A 19,646-nucleotide genomic window follows, 5' to 3' on the forward strand; every position below is an offset into this window, starting at 1 on the left:
ATTCCTACCGCCTAGCGACGTCGTAGCCATCATAACAATGCTGCTGTAAAGAAACCTACTGCACTATAGGATATATATTTGCTGTTCTATACTTTTTAATCGTTATTTAGGTTATATCATATAGCTTAGGTGGGTGGTAGGCTATATACATCTAGATCTGAGTAAGTACCTTAACCCTGTTTTTGAGATATGCATGGCTGTATTGATTTTGGTAAATGAAACTACATTGTACATACATTATTTCCACTTTAAATACGCTGCGTATTTATCAAATCCTTCCTGCTTTTACTATATGTTAGTGTTGTTTTAGGTTTTATGTGTTATTTGGTATGATTTGGTAAGTTATTTTGTCAGTTTGGGAGCGCTCAAAAAATTTCCTCTTAACGGTTGCTGTTTCACGTTACGCCATCTTGGTTGGTTTCATAGGAACAGTCTAATTTCAGATAGTGGCGGAAACCTGCATTAAAACTCATGCATTGCTTTATACTTGTGTATAAAATATCAGAACACACTCAACTACATTTAAACGTAATTTAAAACATGACCTTACAGTAAACCAAGGCAAATACATTGATAGCGTTCGAATTATGTTCGAATTGGTTATGCGTAGTGTCGACAGTCATCAGGGTTGCGAACTTTGGCCAGCTGGCTGGAGTGAGATTTTCAATACGAGACAATGCACATGTAAATGCACACGCATTTACATGTATGTAACAATTTTATTACCTTGTAAATAATCTGTTTGCTTTTGATTTAGCTAACTAGATTTATGATGGAATAATACAGAATTCCAACCTTGAGTCATTGCCTTTACACATCATTGTATAGTGATTTTGATCTTGCGTGAAAATATAGAATCTCTATAGGAGAGCCCCCCCCCCTAACCCTAACCCAAACCCCCCCCCCCCCCCACACCACACACACACACACACACAGACAGACACACACCTGTAGCTGTAAGTAACACACCACACACATGTGTATACATTACATCCTAGCTCCCAGTCTCCCAGTTACTTCCTATATGAGTAATTACTTTGCCTGGATTTTCTGTCAGCTGGATGGTGCCTGGTGTGATTCCCCCAGGGCCACTAATTGAAAAACAGCTAAGTATACTGACCACGAGGCAGAGAGCACAGCTGCCCCCCCACCCTACACCTTGTATGTCACATAGAAACCTGTAGAACCTGTTCATATGTAAGATGACAATTTAAGTAGCATAATTATGGTATTTAGGCCACGGTGCAGCAGAAAGCCGATGAAGAGCCATGACAGTGTGAGTATCACTCAGTGTTTTGTGGTTTGTAACTTTTTCCTGATTATGTCGCTTAAGGCTCCTTACAATAAGTTTGTAAAACTTCACTTGTAAGTGAAATTTATATGACACCCAGAAGGCATTGCAGACTCATATCCACATAAATACACTTTTGTATTAATATCTTTGTGGGGACCATCCATTCATTTCTATGGGGAAAATCCTAATCCCAAATGTGACGACCTTAACCCCCACCCAGCCCTAACTTTAACTATAAGTAACCAAACAAAATACGAGACTTTTGACATTTTGGCAGATCGTTGCCATTTGATTGCAGTCCCTGATTTTTATTAAATTGAGTTTTTAATTGCGGGGGGTGAAAAAATGGTCCCCATAATGTCAAAATAACAGGTGTTTATCACATTTTATCACATATAAACTGTTCCCACAATGTAATATATACGCGACCACACACGCAAATATAAGATGAAAAAAATTGTTAAACTAGTCCCAACTACAAAAAGAGCTTCTTCCAAATGTAACCGCATAGTATGAAAAGGTCTTTTCGACCCAGTAGATTAAAAGCATCAAGATATATTCACACATCCTTCAAGTGCATTGAAGACCACAGCACCAACCATTAGTCGTATTGAAACTATCCATTAGGGTTTTGTGCATGTCACTTTGCCTAATTAAAGAAATCAATATTTGTTCCCTGCTGTAACCTGCTGCTAAGAATGTTTTGAGGGTGTTCTGCTATAGACTGACACCTGAGTTAATGTACACTGAGTTAATGTAACAACTTAGCCAACTGAAATGAGGAGACGGACAGTGTATCCTAAAAATGAAATGCTCAAAAATGATACACCATAAAAATGGGGGTAGCGTGTGCCTGTAACCAGAAGGTTGCTGGTTCAAACCCAGCCTCAGCATATTTACAGCTCTCTGAGCAAGGCCCTTAACCCCCAGCTCCCTTGGCGTCGCTATGGGTGGCTGCCTTTCGCAGACAGCTTACTCTACAAAGGGCAAGCTGAGGGAGGCGTAAAGACAATTTCCCCATGGCGATCAATAAAGTATCGATTATTATAATATATTCAGTATTACTATGGTCTCAGTGTTAACAGAAACTGCAAGAATCTGGTTGTTACGTATGCTGCCGTGTTGTATTGCAATATTTTTATTTCGTATTCTTTTTGCGAATCCACAAATCCAGGGTACCACAACAAATTGAACAGCAGTCAGGATGACAATAAAACAAACTAAAAAACTGTCAGCTCCGGGTTTTAAAATCACATGCCAAGAAATGAAACACAAAAATGTACAAAAATTGTGTTTAGATCGTTACAGGATTAAACAAAACAAGCTCAATTTTAAACTGATTTGTTTTACTGGTGGTCTCTTAGTGAAACATGTGCTTGTGTTAACAAATATATTTAACAACCTCGGTACTGCTTACCTAGTGTCAGGTCATAATTAAATTTAATTAAAATTTAGGCCCTTTGGGTAAACCCAACGTGTGCAGCACATCGATGGGAACAGTGATAAGAGGCTGGTGGAATAGATTAGCTCAGGCACAGTGGGCCTTGTTCATACGTTTTTGCTGAGCATGGATTATGCAGCTTAAGATGTTGCTTTTTGTTTCTGACACTGATCTTAGATCAGTAGAGAGCAGTAAGGAGGTAATGTCAATGACACTGCAGGGAGATGCATTGTCACCCAATACGCAAGCTGTTTTGGGTCTGGGAGCCCGGAAAACAGCCAAATGAATTTAAAGTAAAGTGTTTACATATTTGAGCTGTTTTTAAGAGGGACCCCTTGATATTTGGTAGTTTCTAGCATTATTTTCCATCCACATTTGTTCAAGCAGGTAAACAAGGTGAAAAAAGCCCTTCTGGGAACAGTGCACTACGATAAGATCGTCAGGCTAATTCAGAGCGACTCCATGACAACCCACTTCTGAATGATTACAAAGATTAGGATCTGAGTAACATGATCCATTTACAACCTTGTGCATCACACATGCATGCATAAGATGGACATCATCCATGGGTTATTTTGTGCCTGCCATGTTTGTGTTGCCCCTTTTGGACTGAACGGGGTAACTGGAAATGGGATGGAATGCGGTGGCTGTCTTAATGACGGGCATTGGTATTGTGATTGTTACCATTTGTGGAGGCTGCCCTTGTCACTGAGGAGCAACGAGGCGGGAGAGACGATCTCCCAAAAGACCACCCCTGTACGGATGGGACACACTCCCACCATTTTGTTCTCAAGAGGAACAAAAACACATACAAATGTGGTGCTTCATATCTTTCAAATTGTGCACCCACCCTCCCCATCAAAAAAAAACTCAGAGTGACCAATGCTGTAGAAAATGCTTGTTTTTGTACTACACAACTTTATCATGTCCCTGAAGTATATATATATTTTTTTACTATATTCTGTCAGGGATGTTCATGTGACAAAGTGACTGTGATCTACAGGGAGCCCACACTCTATGGGAGCTGAGGATGAAGGCTTTCTGAAGTGGTCATCTGCTCAGAAGGAATCATCAGTTTTTAACTGGATGTCAAGTTGCGGTCACGAGGAGGTGGAGGGATAGGGTTGTGTGTTAATTTAATCTTCAAGTGGGCTACTTCCTCTCAAGTGGCTCTAGAGGTATGAGCAGGAGAAGTAGCCAAATTTCTGGGCTAGTTGGGCAACAAACAGGGCACAGAATCCTGAGGAATGCCCGTCTGTGCCAAGTGTGTGGCAGCAGATCTCAACGAGCAGTCCCGATCTAAACGCTGTGCGGAAAGGAAATGGACATAGGCCCCAAACATCTCATTTCTCTTCGGACATGCCATGAGCTTCAGTGGCGGAAAATAAATGCAAGAAAGATAAACAAACAGACAAAACCCCCAAAAAAGAATGAATCTCATGCAGAAAAGTAAACATTCTAGAATAAACAAAGCCAAAGTGCCTTTCCTACCCCCATTTCAATTACTTAAAATATTTTTTTCAATGACTATTAATTTGTATCCACATGGAAGACTTTTTTAAGGTTATTTTTCCTCATAATAATTAACACACAACATTTTATTCTCCAGGTTTTTGTCAGTTGGATGATGGCCCTGCTTTGTCTGTTAATAACCAAGGCAGCCTGAAGGGGGCGAAGCTGAGGTCTTAGCAGCCAGACAGAAACCCAAACATCACCCTCTCTAATGAAGGTGCCTGGTCCAGATCAAATTCACATAACGCCGAACGGTGCCCATGAGGACCCTACCTGTAGATAACTCCATGTTGGTGGAGGAACATTAGGGCAGAGGTGACCTCGGCTGCGTAGAAACGGGATCGTGCCTCGTCAAACTTGCGGGAGCGTTGAATCTGGAACATCAGATCTCCTCCATTCACGTACTCCATCACAAAGAAGAGTCGGTCCTGAGATAAGGGGGAAGTCGGTAAGGAGTCACTGAGGACTTCAAGCATTCACTTACTTATTTACAAGTTTACATTGGCTTGGCGAAGTACTTAATATCTCCATTTCGACAATGACACATTTTAAAGTTTTAAACAGAAGTTGTGGCAGGAGTGCTCGATGGACCTTGCACCATGAAAAGTAACAAAAACGACAGTGAGGTGGTCATCTGCAAGGATAGAGAACAAAGCATGTGGTGTTTGGACTGACAGTATCCAATTCACTTTTCAGAGCTCCCACTGACCAGAGCAGGGACATTCCCATTAGCAAAATGTAGATGATCCTTTTGGGAAAGGGTGAAAGTAAGTGTATTGTCAACTCTCCAATACTCCAACTTCGGTCCCATTACCAGGGTTACAGAACACAATGCACCAATTTCTGTTTGACAGTGAATGACGGGTGAAACAAACTAAACTCTTTGATTGTAATTCCTTGCACCTGCCATCTTGACGTTAATACAGTAAATTGGACTAGAGCACCAATAAATATGTTAGTATTCCACCCCAGTAGTCAGTACTTGCCCCTTTGGTAATGACTGTAGTTTTTTTTGGATGCGCCTCCACCACTTTTTCACGCCAGGATGATCTGAAAAATATTCTCTCTGATCTCTTAATAATAAAATTTCTCTCTCGTGTTGGTTAGGAATTGCTACTGGACATGATGTTTCAAATCTTAGTATATACGTAACTGCAAATTAAGTGTAACTGTAATGTAACTGTAACTGAAAGGTCTGCAAAATGATGCGTACATTGTGTTAATGCAAACCCAGTAGCTCTATGGATATTAAAAGTCCCCCTATACAATGAAAATACAAACTGGCTCCGTCATCCCATTGTTTAAGTGCTATAGCTGATCTGCAGTGAGTAATGCTCTGATCAACATTTCTCACTTTACTCAAAGTGGCCTCTTCACATCCTGGAAGGGCTGAAAGTAACTTTTGCTGCTAGGAAAAAGTGAACCGTGAATGTGAATTGGCGAACTGAATGTGAATGCAATTTATTTCAAAAGACGAAAATGCTCTTCTGTATGAGTTTCCAGTCTGCAAAGTCATACTGAGAGGTTGACTGAAGTGCACTGCTGTGTAATATAAGAATGACAATCAGTATATGGCTGTTGCATGGGAATATCTGTTTGACAGTAGAAAATCTGATATCAAATGTAGAAATGCCAGTAGGTTTGGGTCTTGGACTTTTTCCAGAAAACTTCATAAGTCAGTTGTATGTTGTATTATTACAGGATCAGTGATGATGAGGTAATGCTAAGGAAGCGAGGTAAGACCTGTTTGTCTTTCCTCCTAGGAAGAAAGAACAATCTTGTCTTTTCCTTGTTTTAATTCATAAACAGGAGAAGTAGCCATAACCCACACTGGGTGCTTTCACGCCAAAGTTCCAGAACCTGGTCCTGGTTTACAAGTTCCTGGGTATCTGGACTGGGAACTTTTGTAGCTTTCGCGCCACACAACAGGAATATTGGGACCTTTATGCTAAACAAGCAAGGGAGACGCAAAAAGTTTGTAGGTTAAACGTTACACACAATCTCATACAAAACTGCACCACCATGGCAAACAGTGGAGGAGGTTAATTACTGGGGGGATCGATTGCGATCAAAACTGGACACAGCAATGGCAAATACTAGACAAAACTGTACTGGTTAACGATCAAATTTTCCAATATATAAATATGGAGACACAAGCAAAACATGCACTAATTGATTAAATAAATGTCATTGGGGTACAAAAATAACTCCACGTGTTCAAATTTTGCTCCACTACAGTACGTCTCTTTTTCTGCACTTCCACGTAACTTCCACATTAGCGCTGGTGCTTGTGGTCAACCAATTAGCAAGACTGTAGGCGCCTCCCCAGTAGTTTCTGTTCGAATGAAAAGTACCTAGTCTTCAGTAGGTACTAAAAAAGGATTCTGGAACTGCCTTAAAAGAACTATAATTGGGCCGGGTTCCTGCAGTGTGAACACAGCAATAGTCTCCGGTTCCAGAAAAAGGTTCTGGTTCCAGAAAAAAATTCTGGCACCTATTGACTCCAGATCACAATCAAATGATGGAAATGATTCAGTGCAGCCACCTTTACCAGTTAGGTTTTTCATACACAAAACATTGCACTTTTAAGAACATTGACCACATTGACCACACACTAATTTGGGAACAAAGAAATATATTTCCTGTACTTCTAGGGCACAGAATAAAAGGATAACACTGGCAGGGGAGATGTCTGTCACGGGTGACACCGAGAATAATTGTGTTAAAGGTTTTTTTTTCTTTTATTCCCTCTCACAGAAAAAGCACATCTTACATAAGAGTCCAGGAGTCCACCCCTACTTATGCATTTTTTTCTGTGAAAGCGAATTTAAACAGGATGCTTAAATAGTTTGTTTAAACGTGCCCAGAATTACAGGGAGACCCACCCAATCAAACGCGAATAAACATTTCCTGCCTCTAATTAGAAATGTACAAATACTTGCCTTCCAGCCGAGAGTTGCAGAGCTGGTAAAGAAAGAGTTGTGATGGGCAGATAACGGTGAAGACCCAACAACTGTGATTTATGTATAGTGGTCTACATTTTTGAGTCAAATGCAATCCAGATTAAAAACACAGATTCCAAACGCATACTGTGTCCGCTACATAATCCTGACTTTTCAATACTTTCAATACATTTTCTTCTTATATCTGCTAAAATTATTTCAATTTAAATTAACCTTAAATGAAACAATTTAAACTTAAATACGTTTATATTCATATAGAACCTCAAAAGGATACATTTCTCATTTCATAGAAAACAAACTTTCAGTGTAGTTCTATTGGTAGCCTTGAAGGTTTATATATTAATTTATTTTTTAAAAATTGCTCCAGGTTAGCAGACTCCTGTCTGCCTTAAAACAGCCAGCTTTGTGAGTTGATAGCAGCAGGAAATAATTATAATTTCAGTACAGAATGTATTGTGTGTGTGGCCCTGGACAACAGTCAGGAATGTTTATCCTGATCCTCAGTACACCAAGCCGACCCTTATGTGTACCACAAACAGATTGCAGAGGCCTGATCCCAAACTGGACCTGTCCTCAAAAGGGTCAGTGTCTCTCTCTCTATCTCTCTCTCTCTCACACACACACACACACACACACAAATATGCAAACATTCAATTAGAGCTTGGATGAAGCACCCTAAGATGTCATCCCTTTAGACATACGGCCGCCTGTAATATGTGCACATAAGGACTGGCATGCACGCAGACCTCACAAGGTCTACCCCACCCCAACACATCACTCTTCCTCCTCACACCCTTACTGCCTCACACACATTAACAAAACTAGTCCTCTCAAAAACACTCACGCTCACCCACAATAATTATACGGATGCCAAGCCTAGTGACCGTTTTCATTTTTATGGATTCAAGGTATGACCTCCATGACCAACAACGCTTGTAACAAGTAGGTTACACTATCTCTGGCAGAAATTCTTCTTACCACCACTTTTGGGTCTCTCGATTATACTTAGCATCATTTTCCCCCCCCCTCAAATTACCACAAATTGGAACCCTTAGCTGCATAACAGAAGTGTTGCATTTCACAGTATCTGCATGGAGGTGGTCAGCTGGCGCTGTTTGGGCACCTCCTGTGGAGCGAACAGGCATGTGCAGTTTGGCAGCTGCTAGCGGATGGAAAAGTACCACCCCATCAGTTACCTGCTCTCTCATCATGAGACTCAAATCATGCGTAGACCCTCACAACAGACATAGGAGCAACTGAAATGAAATGGAGAAAATGGCCTGAAGTGATGAAAAAAAAAATGGAGTTGTTATTTCGATGTGTAATTCGGGGTTATACTTCTCATACTTCTGGGTACCACTTGAGAGCCTGAATGAATATAACCCATGGAAGTAAAGCAACGTGTAGGCCTTTGGATCCAGCATGCAGTGAGAAATTGCTGGATGTGGTTGGTTGCCATCACAACAATGCAAGGCGCTGCTTCAGAGCGTTGCCTGTCAGTGCATGTTTTTTAGAGACCCGCATTAAAAGGGAGCGGGTGAATTTTAAGGTTTTTAAAAGGTAAAGAACAAGCAGCCTCTTAATGGATTATCTTTAACGAAGGTAATCCAACTAATGGCTTAAAATTGACTAACAGCACTGCATTTGAGTCACTGAAATGCTGCAATTTCCTGAGCTCAAATGCAGGGTAGATGGCCTCTTTAATTAATATGAAATTACTTTGTTTTCAGAACATGTTGTACTTGTCTTTTTGTGTATACGGAAGCAGCAGGCATTTGCAGAAGACACTGAATCCAGGCACTGCCTACAGTAATGGATAACCAGCAGCTACTTTATTCTGCATGTAATACACATATATGCAAGTTCACCGGACACTTCTACTGCCTAGATTCACAAGCCAGAATGAGTCTGTGTGGAAACAAAGCTGCGTTAAATCTGCAATTGTTCAGCGGGCCGCGTTCTCATTGTACAAGATGAGACAGGCGTCGATGAGGAAACGCTTGTTTAGTCTCAGGGTAACTTATATAAGATGTTACGCAAGGGACAGAAATAGCTCCCTTTTGGTTGGGAGGACAGGGTGTGTGGAGATGGAGAGGTGCAGGTGCAAGAGGTTCCCGGACCACCCATACGTGGCGCACGGGATGCGAGAATGTACCAGAACACACAACAACATACACACACTAATGTACACATGCAATCAGTAGCTTCTCAGTCACATATATCATTTATTGCCATTCATATAAATTAAGGGTAGATTAACATACTGAAGCCAGAAAAAAAACCGTGACCAGAGTACATGGATCTTGGAAAATGACTGAAAATGACTTAAGGCAAAAAGTACACATTTCAGTAAAAAAAAAAAACACTCAATAAAATGTGTCACTCTAGAGGTGTTCATAATGTTCAGTTCATTCCCAGCATACATCTGTGTCTCTGGTGAATCACGAAAATATCGGAAAAGAGTTTCAGCTCACAACTTATTCATGCCTTGAAAACAAGCTGCTGTTTACCCGCACTCGCTCGCTTTTCTGTATATTGTCAGCAGTTCCGCGTGTGCCTGTTGAAAAGGTGTATTTATGTAGCACAGCCTAGTCAGCCATGATTAATTATTAATCGCCACCATGCTCCTCCTCGCCACCCTGTCACCAGGTAGCTCTTCAGTTGTCTGACCTGTGTAGTTCGATTACACTTGAGAAGAATCAGGCCCACTTGTATAGAAAGCGAGGAAGTCATCTGAAGAGATAAAGGACTCGGAAGTTCACATTTTCTTAATGTGGGTTTTTCGCTGGACTCATCGCTGATATGCCCATCCAGTAGAAGGTAGCAATGCTACAGAGCTGTACCTTTTCTTCACTATCCACCCCCCCATCCTCATTCAGCCTGCTTAATGCTCGTTAGCAGCCTGAGGAGGACTGACCTTTAATCAATGGTAACCAAACATGCTGTGTTTCCTGGAATAACCATGAGAGAACGGGTGCAAACTTCCAGTCATATGTGCAAAAAAAAAGTTAATCCTTAGACGATCCAAACGTTTAAAAAAATAAGCAAAAATGTTCCCAGCACAGAAAACCTTATTCATTACAGCATTACTTGCTTATTTTGGCTGCAAAAGAAACAAATACAAGTACCGACAAAAAGTATCACTTCCTTAAATTCATTATTCAAAGTTGCGTCCAAAACCTTTTTTTTTTTTGCTATGAGTCACTATAGATCTGTGTATTAATTGCTTTTTTGTAAATGCTACAGCAACAAGGCATACCTCGCAACTTCGACCAGGTGTACGCCCTGAAATATTCCTCTTAATCCATAGTTCTGGGACAGAATCCAGCGATCTAACCCTATCTGTCTCACACATAGAATACAGCATTTGTCTTCCATGAAGTAAAACTAGCTATGTCAGAAAAATTTTTAAAGGTACGACTCATTTGAATGTTTTTCTCTTTATAAGTCTTAACGAGAGCACAGAATGTATCCTTATATTTTGCGAGAAATGAAATGCAAAATTCAATGTTGTTAGAATCTTGCTGAGACGCTGCTGTATGGAAATACACTACAGTATGTAAGGGTTGATGCTCAACAACCTGTGCGTTAAACGTTTTTAAACGCTCAGCCGCGGAGGCAAAGAACCACCCGCCGCTATGTGAAGGTGGCCCTCGCAGGGAGCGTTTAAAATCAGATAATGCGTGGCTTGGAGCACATTTACTTCTTTATACCGCGGTGACTACACATTTGGCTTACACGTTTCCGCTTGAAGACATTATTTTCACGTTTACAAACGGAAAATGCGTTTATTAGTAGAAGTACTATTTAGACTCAGGTGGTGCAGCATACCCCGGTATTTCCTTACAACGAAACTGTATTTTGGAGGATCGGAAATTAGGGTTGCTGTTTAAAGTACAGTTGAAATAAGGCATACTGACGTGATCTGAATATATGAAAAATTAGATATCACCTGAAGCCTACTTTGTTTAAGTACGACCAAAGCCATTGTCTTTATTGCAAAAATAGTCCATTGCTAGCACTACTGTATAAGTCAGTGGTTAGTTAGAAATTGCCTGCTTCTTAGTCCAAATGTTAGTCTGTATAAATGTGTAAGCCAAATGTGTAGTAACCATGAACAGGACTGCAAAGTATGACTGGACTACAAGAGCATTACACCACTAAATCATTTTGGAATGTAATCACTGACCACATGTCCTGGTCCTCAGCCGGAAGTAAGTTATCTGTAACAATTATTAGTTTTTCCATTAAGTTTGCATTAAGTAACATTACTTAGAATTATACACTACAATTACACATTGATTTATTACTGTGATTCAGCTGGACGGCACTATATGTCAACACCCTTAAGATTCAAGATTCAATTTGACAGTGTCATGGTATAACTGACAATAATAAAGTATACCGTGGTGTTTCGAAATCTGGGACGTAAAATTCATAATAAATTGCACCCCTCCCCACCTGGTTTTATCGGCAAGAATTAAAAACTTCAGAATAGCATTGCTTGTGAAATAACCAAAAACTAGTCAGGAAGATTTGACGATAATAGATGCTCCCTAAGCCTAGCGGGACCATTGCGGGTGGGGTTGGCTGCCTTTTAGGTTGGGTATTGATGCTGGGTGATCAGTTTGTGTGGCTGGCACTTTACAACCTGAGTTGCATCCAGATATTTCCACGTTCACTTCACTTGTGGTTCACCAAGACAGCTTAAGGAGGAAAGCAATCTGGTAAAATGCTGGATGGTTGGCAGCCTATGATGATACCGGTTTCAAAGTACCCTCTATATAAAGTCTTCTGTAGAACCACTGATTGCTACAAAACATAGACAGCAATAGGGAAGGGAGACCATAGGATTAATTGTTTTCACAATAATAAATCTATTCAAACCCCGGGAAAAAATAACATACCATTATGTTGGTAAATTTCTCTTCTAGATCTGTTCTTCTACTGGGTACAGTGTACGAGCGTCATTGTGGATATCACTCCCTCAAGCTGCTCCCCCAAACACACTCTGTAAGCATAAGTGCTGTTTCAGATCTCTTTCTTGTACATGGGGGTGGAAAGTGATTTTTAAAAATACAATGGTCCTTGAGGGATGGCGTGGGTAGGACAAGGTCCCTGGGTAAAACCCTTTCATGGACCGAAGCTAAGAATTGGGGGGGGGGGTGGTGTTAGGTGAAACCAAATAGTAGACAGGAAATACCCCAAATTGCTGAGTACATATTCATGAAGTGCATGCACTTTGCAAAAACCAACTTAAAAAACCTAGACGGCCCTTTCAAAGAACATTGGCAGGTAGTAAGAAAAGAGAGCCTGGTTAGATAGGGTGACTCCAGTGAGGTAGGAGAGCTGAGTCAGAAAGCGAGGTAACTGTCAGGGTTGAATTAGGGGGCATCAAAACTGGGATAGAGAATGGCAGGCAGCCTGGGCCAAATAGGGAAAGGAAAATTCTTGGCCATCACGTCGCATAGTCAGGCCAAAGCAGAAAAGCTGCATTTGAGCCTCTTCAGCATGTTCACTGCTCCAGTCTTTCATGTGTTCATGTGTTGGGCTTTAATCATTTTAAACAAGACGGTACATGAAGGGGGGAAATGGTAAACTTCTTGATGAGCAAGTCTCTTTTATTTACGAAAAGTAAACTCAAGGAAGAAAGTAATTAACTCAAAAATGTATCAGTGTATAGACCGGGCCAAAACACTGGATGTCAGATGGGTCTGATTTATTCTCGTGGAAGTACACAATGTGTTTGTCATGTAATTCATCTATCATTTATACAGGGAGAAAGAGGGTTGCCAAATTAACCCTAGCCATTGCTAGGTGTGCTCCAGTGCGTGGTTGTGCTTGTGTTACTAGTCTGCTCCTGCAGTGTTTGGGGTGGATGCACTATTGTTGCTCTTCCACTAGCATACAGGAGCTGAGTGGTATCCGAGCAGCGGACAGAGACTAGTTACAGCACAGTTTCCGCTCGCTCTGGTTTTCCACTACAGAAGGGTTGGTAAAGGCCTTGTCGGGTTTGGAGATTGACAGTGACGTAAAACTGAAGAGACGCTTCTATTCACGTGGTGTTCATCATGATTTACTATGAGCAATTATTATTATATTATCGCCACGTTATGTCAGCATCAAATGCATTTTCATACAAATCCATTTCGTTCAGCTGTTCTCTATAATGGTTTTTTTTTTTAAAGCTGGAGGTTGGAAATTTTCAAGTTTTGAGTTATTGGGAATGCATCAATACAATACATGTGCGATACAAGTAATAATGAATAACATGAAGAATATATGCTTTTTCCAGGAAGCAGGGCCAAGTCAGCGGGGTTACGGCTTTGGTACGGCTCACATACTACACAATGGAAAACCTCCAGTTTGCAGTACGGTTCACATACTACACAACGGAAAACCTCCAGTTTGCAGTACGGCTCACATACTACACAATGGAAAACCTCCAGTTTGCAGTACGGCTCACACACTACACAATGGAAAACCTCCAGTTTGCAGTACGGCTCACATACTACACAATGGAAAACCTCCAGTTTGCAGTACGGTTCACATACTACACAATGGAAAACCTCCAGTTTGCAGTACGGCTCACATACTACACAATGGAAAACCTCCAGTTTGCAATATGGCTCACATACTACACATCGGAAAACCTCCAGTTTGCAGTACAGCTTACATACTACACATCGGAAAACCTCCAGTTTGCAGTACGGCTCACACACTACACAATAGAAAACCTCCAGTTTGCAGTACGGCTCACATACTACACAACGGAAAACCTCCAGTTTGCAGTACGGCTCACACACTACACAACGGAAAACCTCCAGTTTGCAGTACGGCTCACATACTACACAACGGAAAACCTCCAGTTTGCAGTACGGCTCACATACTACACAATGGAAAACCTCCAGTTTGCAGTACAGCTCAGTTCCGTGTGGCAGTGGAAAAACACTACATGTCCGCTTGCTGGCAAAGGGAAGGTACATACAATTAAAAAGCCCAAATAATAGAGCAAACACAGAACATAAACCAAAGAAATGTTTCTTCCACTTAATTATGAAGCTCAGGCGAGAATTGTTTACACAGTGTATATATCCATCCATCCATCCATTTTCAATTTTGCTAAATTTGTTAAGTATAGGCACAAGTAAATAATTTTTTTCACATATTCCATCTACAGTACCTTTTTTATCAGGGACACATATACATTGATCCATCACCACTTGAGCAGTTTTTGGTCTTGCTCAAGTGGCCAACAGTGATTTGAATCAACTGGAAACAAAGGCCTGATATGTAAGCACTGCTAAGGGGGGAGGAGCCAAAGCAGACCTGATTAGAGTGTTGCTATACACCAGAATAAATGAATCAGATAATGAACAAAAAAACAATAAAATCGTTATCCTGTGGGAAGCAAGGCTGGCTTATAACCAAACTGAAAAGTCAAAGGGTCAGTACTAGACCCCCGCATTAAAGACGAAAGTTCAGCTGGGAATGTCCCATAATCTTGCCTCTTGTCCCTGCTTCCCATGCCTTGATAAGTTTCTTCATCTGCGCTCAGGTAGACCAAGGCTACGGTATTAGCCAACATAAACACTGCTGCCCACACAACTAAAATCTGCAACAATAAGACATTCTCTCAGCTGCTTGCATACAGGAAGAAGGAAAGAAATGTATTTTAAGCAACAGAGGCGAAGATGACCTAAAGGCCTTGCAGGCCCCTTTGTTTGTCTTGTCTCCCCTGGAGCTGTCCTGCACAGCTTCCTACTCAGGAGTTCCTGTGAAACAGTCCTGCCTGCCATTCCCCTGATTTCTTCATCCTAGTAAACCTTACCTAACCCTGCCTTCCTGCCACTTGTCTCAAACCCACTACTTGACTGCACCCAACCGAATGTTACCCTCTTGAAAACTGGGAGGCATGTGGGCTTACTGTATTTCAGACCTTACTTTGCTCCACCGAGAGCTCAACTGTCTCGGCGCCGTGGCTATAGATTGCTTGCTCTGCTGTTCCTCCTCAGAACAAAGGCTCTTTTAGGTACCTTGTTAGGCTGTCATGTTTTTCTCCGCTCAGCGTTTCGTAAGAGCAAACGACATACATTAAAATCCATCATATACTGGCCTCATCCATTTATTCATTTCTCCATTGATAACTCTCTACTATGTCCCTGAACTGGAACTTGGGTCTTCTTTGCCTGCCGTATTTTTAGCCCAGTTTTCCAGCTGTATGTCAATAAAAGGTCCGAACTAGCCCAGAAACAGTTATATAACAGTATTTACATTGCTGTGCAGTAATTAAGGTGATAAGAACATGGCAACGATCCTAAACCTGATTAAGGAAAGAACATTATGAAGAAACTTCAGTCTGAAGATTATACGCAAGTCTCAGAGAACCACGGTTATTTAACATTCATCCTAAGACACAGAATTTAATTTTCCTTCTGCCAAGTTTGGGCTACTGATTCTATTTTGTGTGGGTTACGTATGCCTCTCTTGGAAAATGAAGAGATGCTTCAATGCATGAGGAACAAAGTGGGTTGGGTACTGCACACCAATGCAGGAAGCAAGCCGAGACTCAGAAACCGGCTTTAACATCTGCGGGTAAATTAGCCATTGAGGGCACTGGAAATGGAGCGAGAACGATAGTGCCGTCAGCCTGCGGTTGGCTAGGGAGCACGCTCAGTATGTGGTTAAAGAGAGCAGGAGGAGACCAAAAAGCAAGAGGCTGGCAGAAAAAAATACAACAGCCTTTCACCTAAATTTGAACCCTGATGAAACTCTATGCATAATCTTGCTGACATTGGAAGATCTCCGTAAAAGAGACAAAGAATGAGGACAAAAGAGGCGTCACAGGAGTATGGTGCAGTTAACCGTTGTCTAGAAATCTCCACCTGTGAGATTCTTCTTAAGATACTTCTTATGTAGCTCATACGGTGCAATATGATATATGGTACAATGTATGATTATGAAGATTCTAAAGTTCTAATTTGTGCAGTTATGTCTTCATGTGCATTAATGAGGTACATTGTTACATCTAAATGGAGCGTTCCCAATCTTACCATAGAACATTTACTAAAGACGCAGTACACGTGATATTTACTAGCACATATATCAAGAGTCCTGTAAAGAATAGCAATAAGGAAGCATACTGCACCCAGGTGGGAGTTTAGGTCGCAATCAGAAGGTACAGTATGCAGTGGTAAAGTACATGGGAGAATTCAAACCCATTCAGCTTCCATCCCCATGACTGGCAGAGGAACGAAACCAAACAGCATGTGGTATATACATCGACTATGATGAGGATCGGGCCCCTATTATGTAAGGCTTATAACAATTGACTTTTTTGGCAGGCATAGAACACAGGACACAGAAACAGCCAACTGCCTCTTCATTAAAGTGAGAGAGAGAGAGATGCAAATGGTTTATATTGTCTACAGTGATCCTGAACCCAACAGATACACACCGATTAACTCTACTTTCCTATACTTCACCTTCCAACTTTCTGTAACTTTCGACCCTTCAGTCACCCTTGCGTCACTTTTAAATTAATGACAGTACCACCCCAACTACTAGTCCAACCCAAATTAAAAGTTCTTGTGCTCTCACAATTAGATACACACAACTATTTCATGTGATTCCTTCCAAAACAAAGGCTGTCACCCTGATCGTTCAGGCTGACTGACGTTGAAAACGAATGGCACTGAAAATGACTGATTTGCAAAGATACTACAGAACAGAAGCAGAAATGTGTAGACACAAACAAAGCCTCAATGTTCATTCCGCGCTCTACAGAAGATGTGCTTCTAGAAAAACCATTGTTCCCATTCTTGGTCCTGGAAATCACGGTACAATGTATACACATATATATCTCCTGAACTGGGTGTTGCTTCATATTCCTCAATGGGAGACAGGATAGTAGGTGCTATTTGATGAAAATTAATGCTGATCAAATTCTAGTCAGGCATTCTTGCAATTGTGATCATCTGACCTGAAACAGACAGTGAGACGTCATATAGCAGTTTTACAAGATGTGGTTACATCTTACAGAGGCAGCTTGGAATACCAGTGGATGCCTCAGGCAACAAACATGTGCCTGAGTGCGTCAGGGTGTGGAAGGCATGCAGAAAATTACTTGGTGGGTGATTGACAACAGCTTAATGGCCTGATGGCAACATGATGAAGTGCAGGTCATGGTCATGTGACCTGTGGTTTCCCATTGTTCCATCAGTCATATAGACACATTTACAGACACCCTAAAACACCTGCAAAGAGTCAGAGCAGACCTGCCTGCAGTTCATAATGAAACAGAGACAGATGTATGCATAGAAACAGCTGCTGTACATTCCTACACAAACACAGTCCCAAGCAAGGTTACGAATTAGAATGTTTAGCAGCAATAAGGAAGACTGGTTTTCAGATGAACTTCAGATTTGCCATTGTGCTGCTTCTCGGAAGATTTCACTGAAAGCTAAGGTTTGAGTATAAACGGCAAGATAGCCGTCAGCAAAAATCCTTTTGCCACCCAAACCAAGAGGGAAAAATGCAATATTCGAAACAAAATAATTTAACAATTAAAATGTCTGCTTTGAAGAGCAGGAAATTTAAAGCCAGCTCACAATGCTTAGCATATACTGTTCGACATCCTAATTTCTCTCTAGCAGAAGGGCAGTGTTTTCAGTCCACCATGAGCTGCATTTGCAGAATATGGATAATTTCAAGTTGATTTTTATAACCTGCAGGACGCTCCATGGACTTTAAGGATTTCATCCCCGGAATTGGGCCTTTGCAGAGGCACTTCAGTCTCAAATTGTGTTTCAGCTGGTTATAAAGGGACCGTGTTTGACCAGCTACACTTGGATCCTGTTGTTGTCTAAGCTACTATGTAACAAAGGCATCTGTTTAAGTAGAATGTATCTTTATTTAGAAAAAAAGTACAACTTTTCAATAGCTTGGAACCATATTTAGGACGACATATCTACCCGCCCCTTCTCTTTACCCGCCCAATCACCCAGCTCCTCCACCGCCCGCTCCCCCTTCTGCATCTCCTCCCTTTAGCTACTGGGACACAATGTTCCTATCGTTGTTTGGGGAAACAGCAGAAAGAAATAAATAAATTAGGAGCTGAAGACGCCATCATTACAGCAGCTTCCAGACTAGCCTATGAAAATAAACAAGAGTGCCAGTATGTGGCTCTCTCCGCAGACGATGCCCACATCCTATCCTTAGCCCCCCCCCCCCCCCCACACTCCACAATCCTGTCCCCTTCTGTCCTGCCAACTCATATCCCAAATTGCAACATCGTCCAATGGAACAAGAAGTGGAAATTGATATATAATCACACAAGCATCTTATTGTACTTATATGTTAATTTATGGAAGCCTTTCTCTCATTCTGTTTAGTACATTACCTAGATAAAAACAATCTGTTTTTCAACAACCAGATCTGAACGACTAAACCTCAAACAAATAAGATTGATATTTTATTACTATATTGCCTACCTTTATGCGATATATGTAAAAATTTAAATCCTGCAGTGACCTTTATTTTTTGCACGTTTTTTTTAGAATTTTATAGAAGTTTCTGGAACAGAGTGACAGATACATGCCTAGGGTGTCCAAGCGTAAATGTGCAGTGCGGGGGGCTCATTCGCGTATTTATGTGGCACCTGGAAGATGCTCGATACTCTTTGGGACGTGGTCAGCAGGAGTGTGTACTAGGGGCTTCAGCAATATTCATGTGAGCCTAAAAAATAACTCAGTTTATACTCTTGGCAAACATTAACCCTGCTCCGATACAGTTTTTATTAAGTGCACACAATTTTAAATAAAATTAAAAAAAGTTTTAAAAAAATACTCTCTCTTTATGGACTTCCAGTTCTGTTCTGCGAGCTAAACTTTTTGGTTTATTGCTTTTGTTGTCTTTGTCACAGTATGTTATCTTAAGCAACCATTAGAGATGTTTTCAATACAATGTGATGTGAATTACAAATGAGCAAACAAAACTTGAGGTTACTGATATGAGTTACTAATATAATACGGCTTCTCCAAAGTACACTGAGGAGCACTCTCACTCTCTGTCACTGGTGCGACGAACTGAGGGGAAAGCTCTGTTTTTTATGTGGTATGAGTCAAAAAAGTTAAAAGAGTTTAAAATATACAACATCTGAAATATGTGTTTCCAACACGCCACTTGCTCGAGGTAAGAAAATTCAATACAAGGTGAAGCCAAGGTAGAGTCTTATGCCTACAAGAAGAAAGCCTTATATTCTTTGCATATGGTCCCTGTTAGTACCAAGTTATGAAAAACAAAACCAAAAATGGCTTGGCGACAGGCAAATTGATCTGTCTTAAGACCTTAATGCAGTACCTTCAATATCAGAGAGGCAGAGTGGCACAATGTTCCAGTGAGACTATTCCGCCATCTGCTGGTGCCTGACTGTAAA

General features: G+C 41.0%; 2 protein-coding genes across 4 annotated transcripts in view; both read right to left on the reverse strand.

Annotated features, from left to right (window-relative positions):
- prkceb (protein kinase C, epsilon b) overlaps positions 1 to 19,646 on the reverse strand; it is a 92,545-nt gene that overhangs the window by 18,605 nt on the left and 54,294 nt on the right. For all 3 annotated transcript variants that reach the window (XM_049008064.1, XM_049008063.1, XM_049008062.1), the window contains one exon: positions 4,521 to 4,675. In XM_049008064.1, coding sequence (XP_048864021.1) covers positions 4,521 to 4,675 — 155 coding nt within the window. The remainder of the gene's footprint in view (positions 1 to 4,520; positions 4,676 to 19,646) is intronic.
- LOC125738767 (uncharacterized) lies at positions 4,754 to 18,389 on the reverse strand. The gene is made up of 2 exons (XM_049008067.1): positions 14,032 to 18,389; positions 4,754 to 13,989 (listed from the first exon to the last, which is right to left on the reverse strand). Exons 1-2 carry the CDS (start codon positions 14,425 to 14,427, stop codon positions 13,393 to 13,395), a joined length of 993 nt encoding a protein of 330 aa, XP_048864024.1. The 5' UTR covers positions 14,428 to 18,389; the 3' UTR covers positions 4,754 to 13,392.

Source organism: Brienomyrus brachyistius, chromosome 3 (genome assembly GCF_023856365.1).
Source record: "Brienomyrus brachyistius isolate T26 chromosome 3, BBRACH_0.4, whole genome shotgun sequence".
NCBI lineage: Eukaryota > Metazoa > Chordata > Actinopteri > Osteoglossiformes > Mormyridae > Brienomyrus > Brienomyrus brachyistius.

Excerpts from the sequence above, each read along its gene's own strand:
- LOC125738767 (XM_049008067.1), bottom strand. The coding sequence starts at position 14,427 with ATGGATCAATGTATATGTGTCCCTGATAAAAAAGGTACTGTAGATGGA. Across the intron at positions 13,990-14,031 it reads AGCCGTACTGCAAACTGGAG|GTTTTCCGTTGTGTAGTATG; the intron begins GTTTTCCGTTGT and ends TGCAAACTGGAG.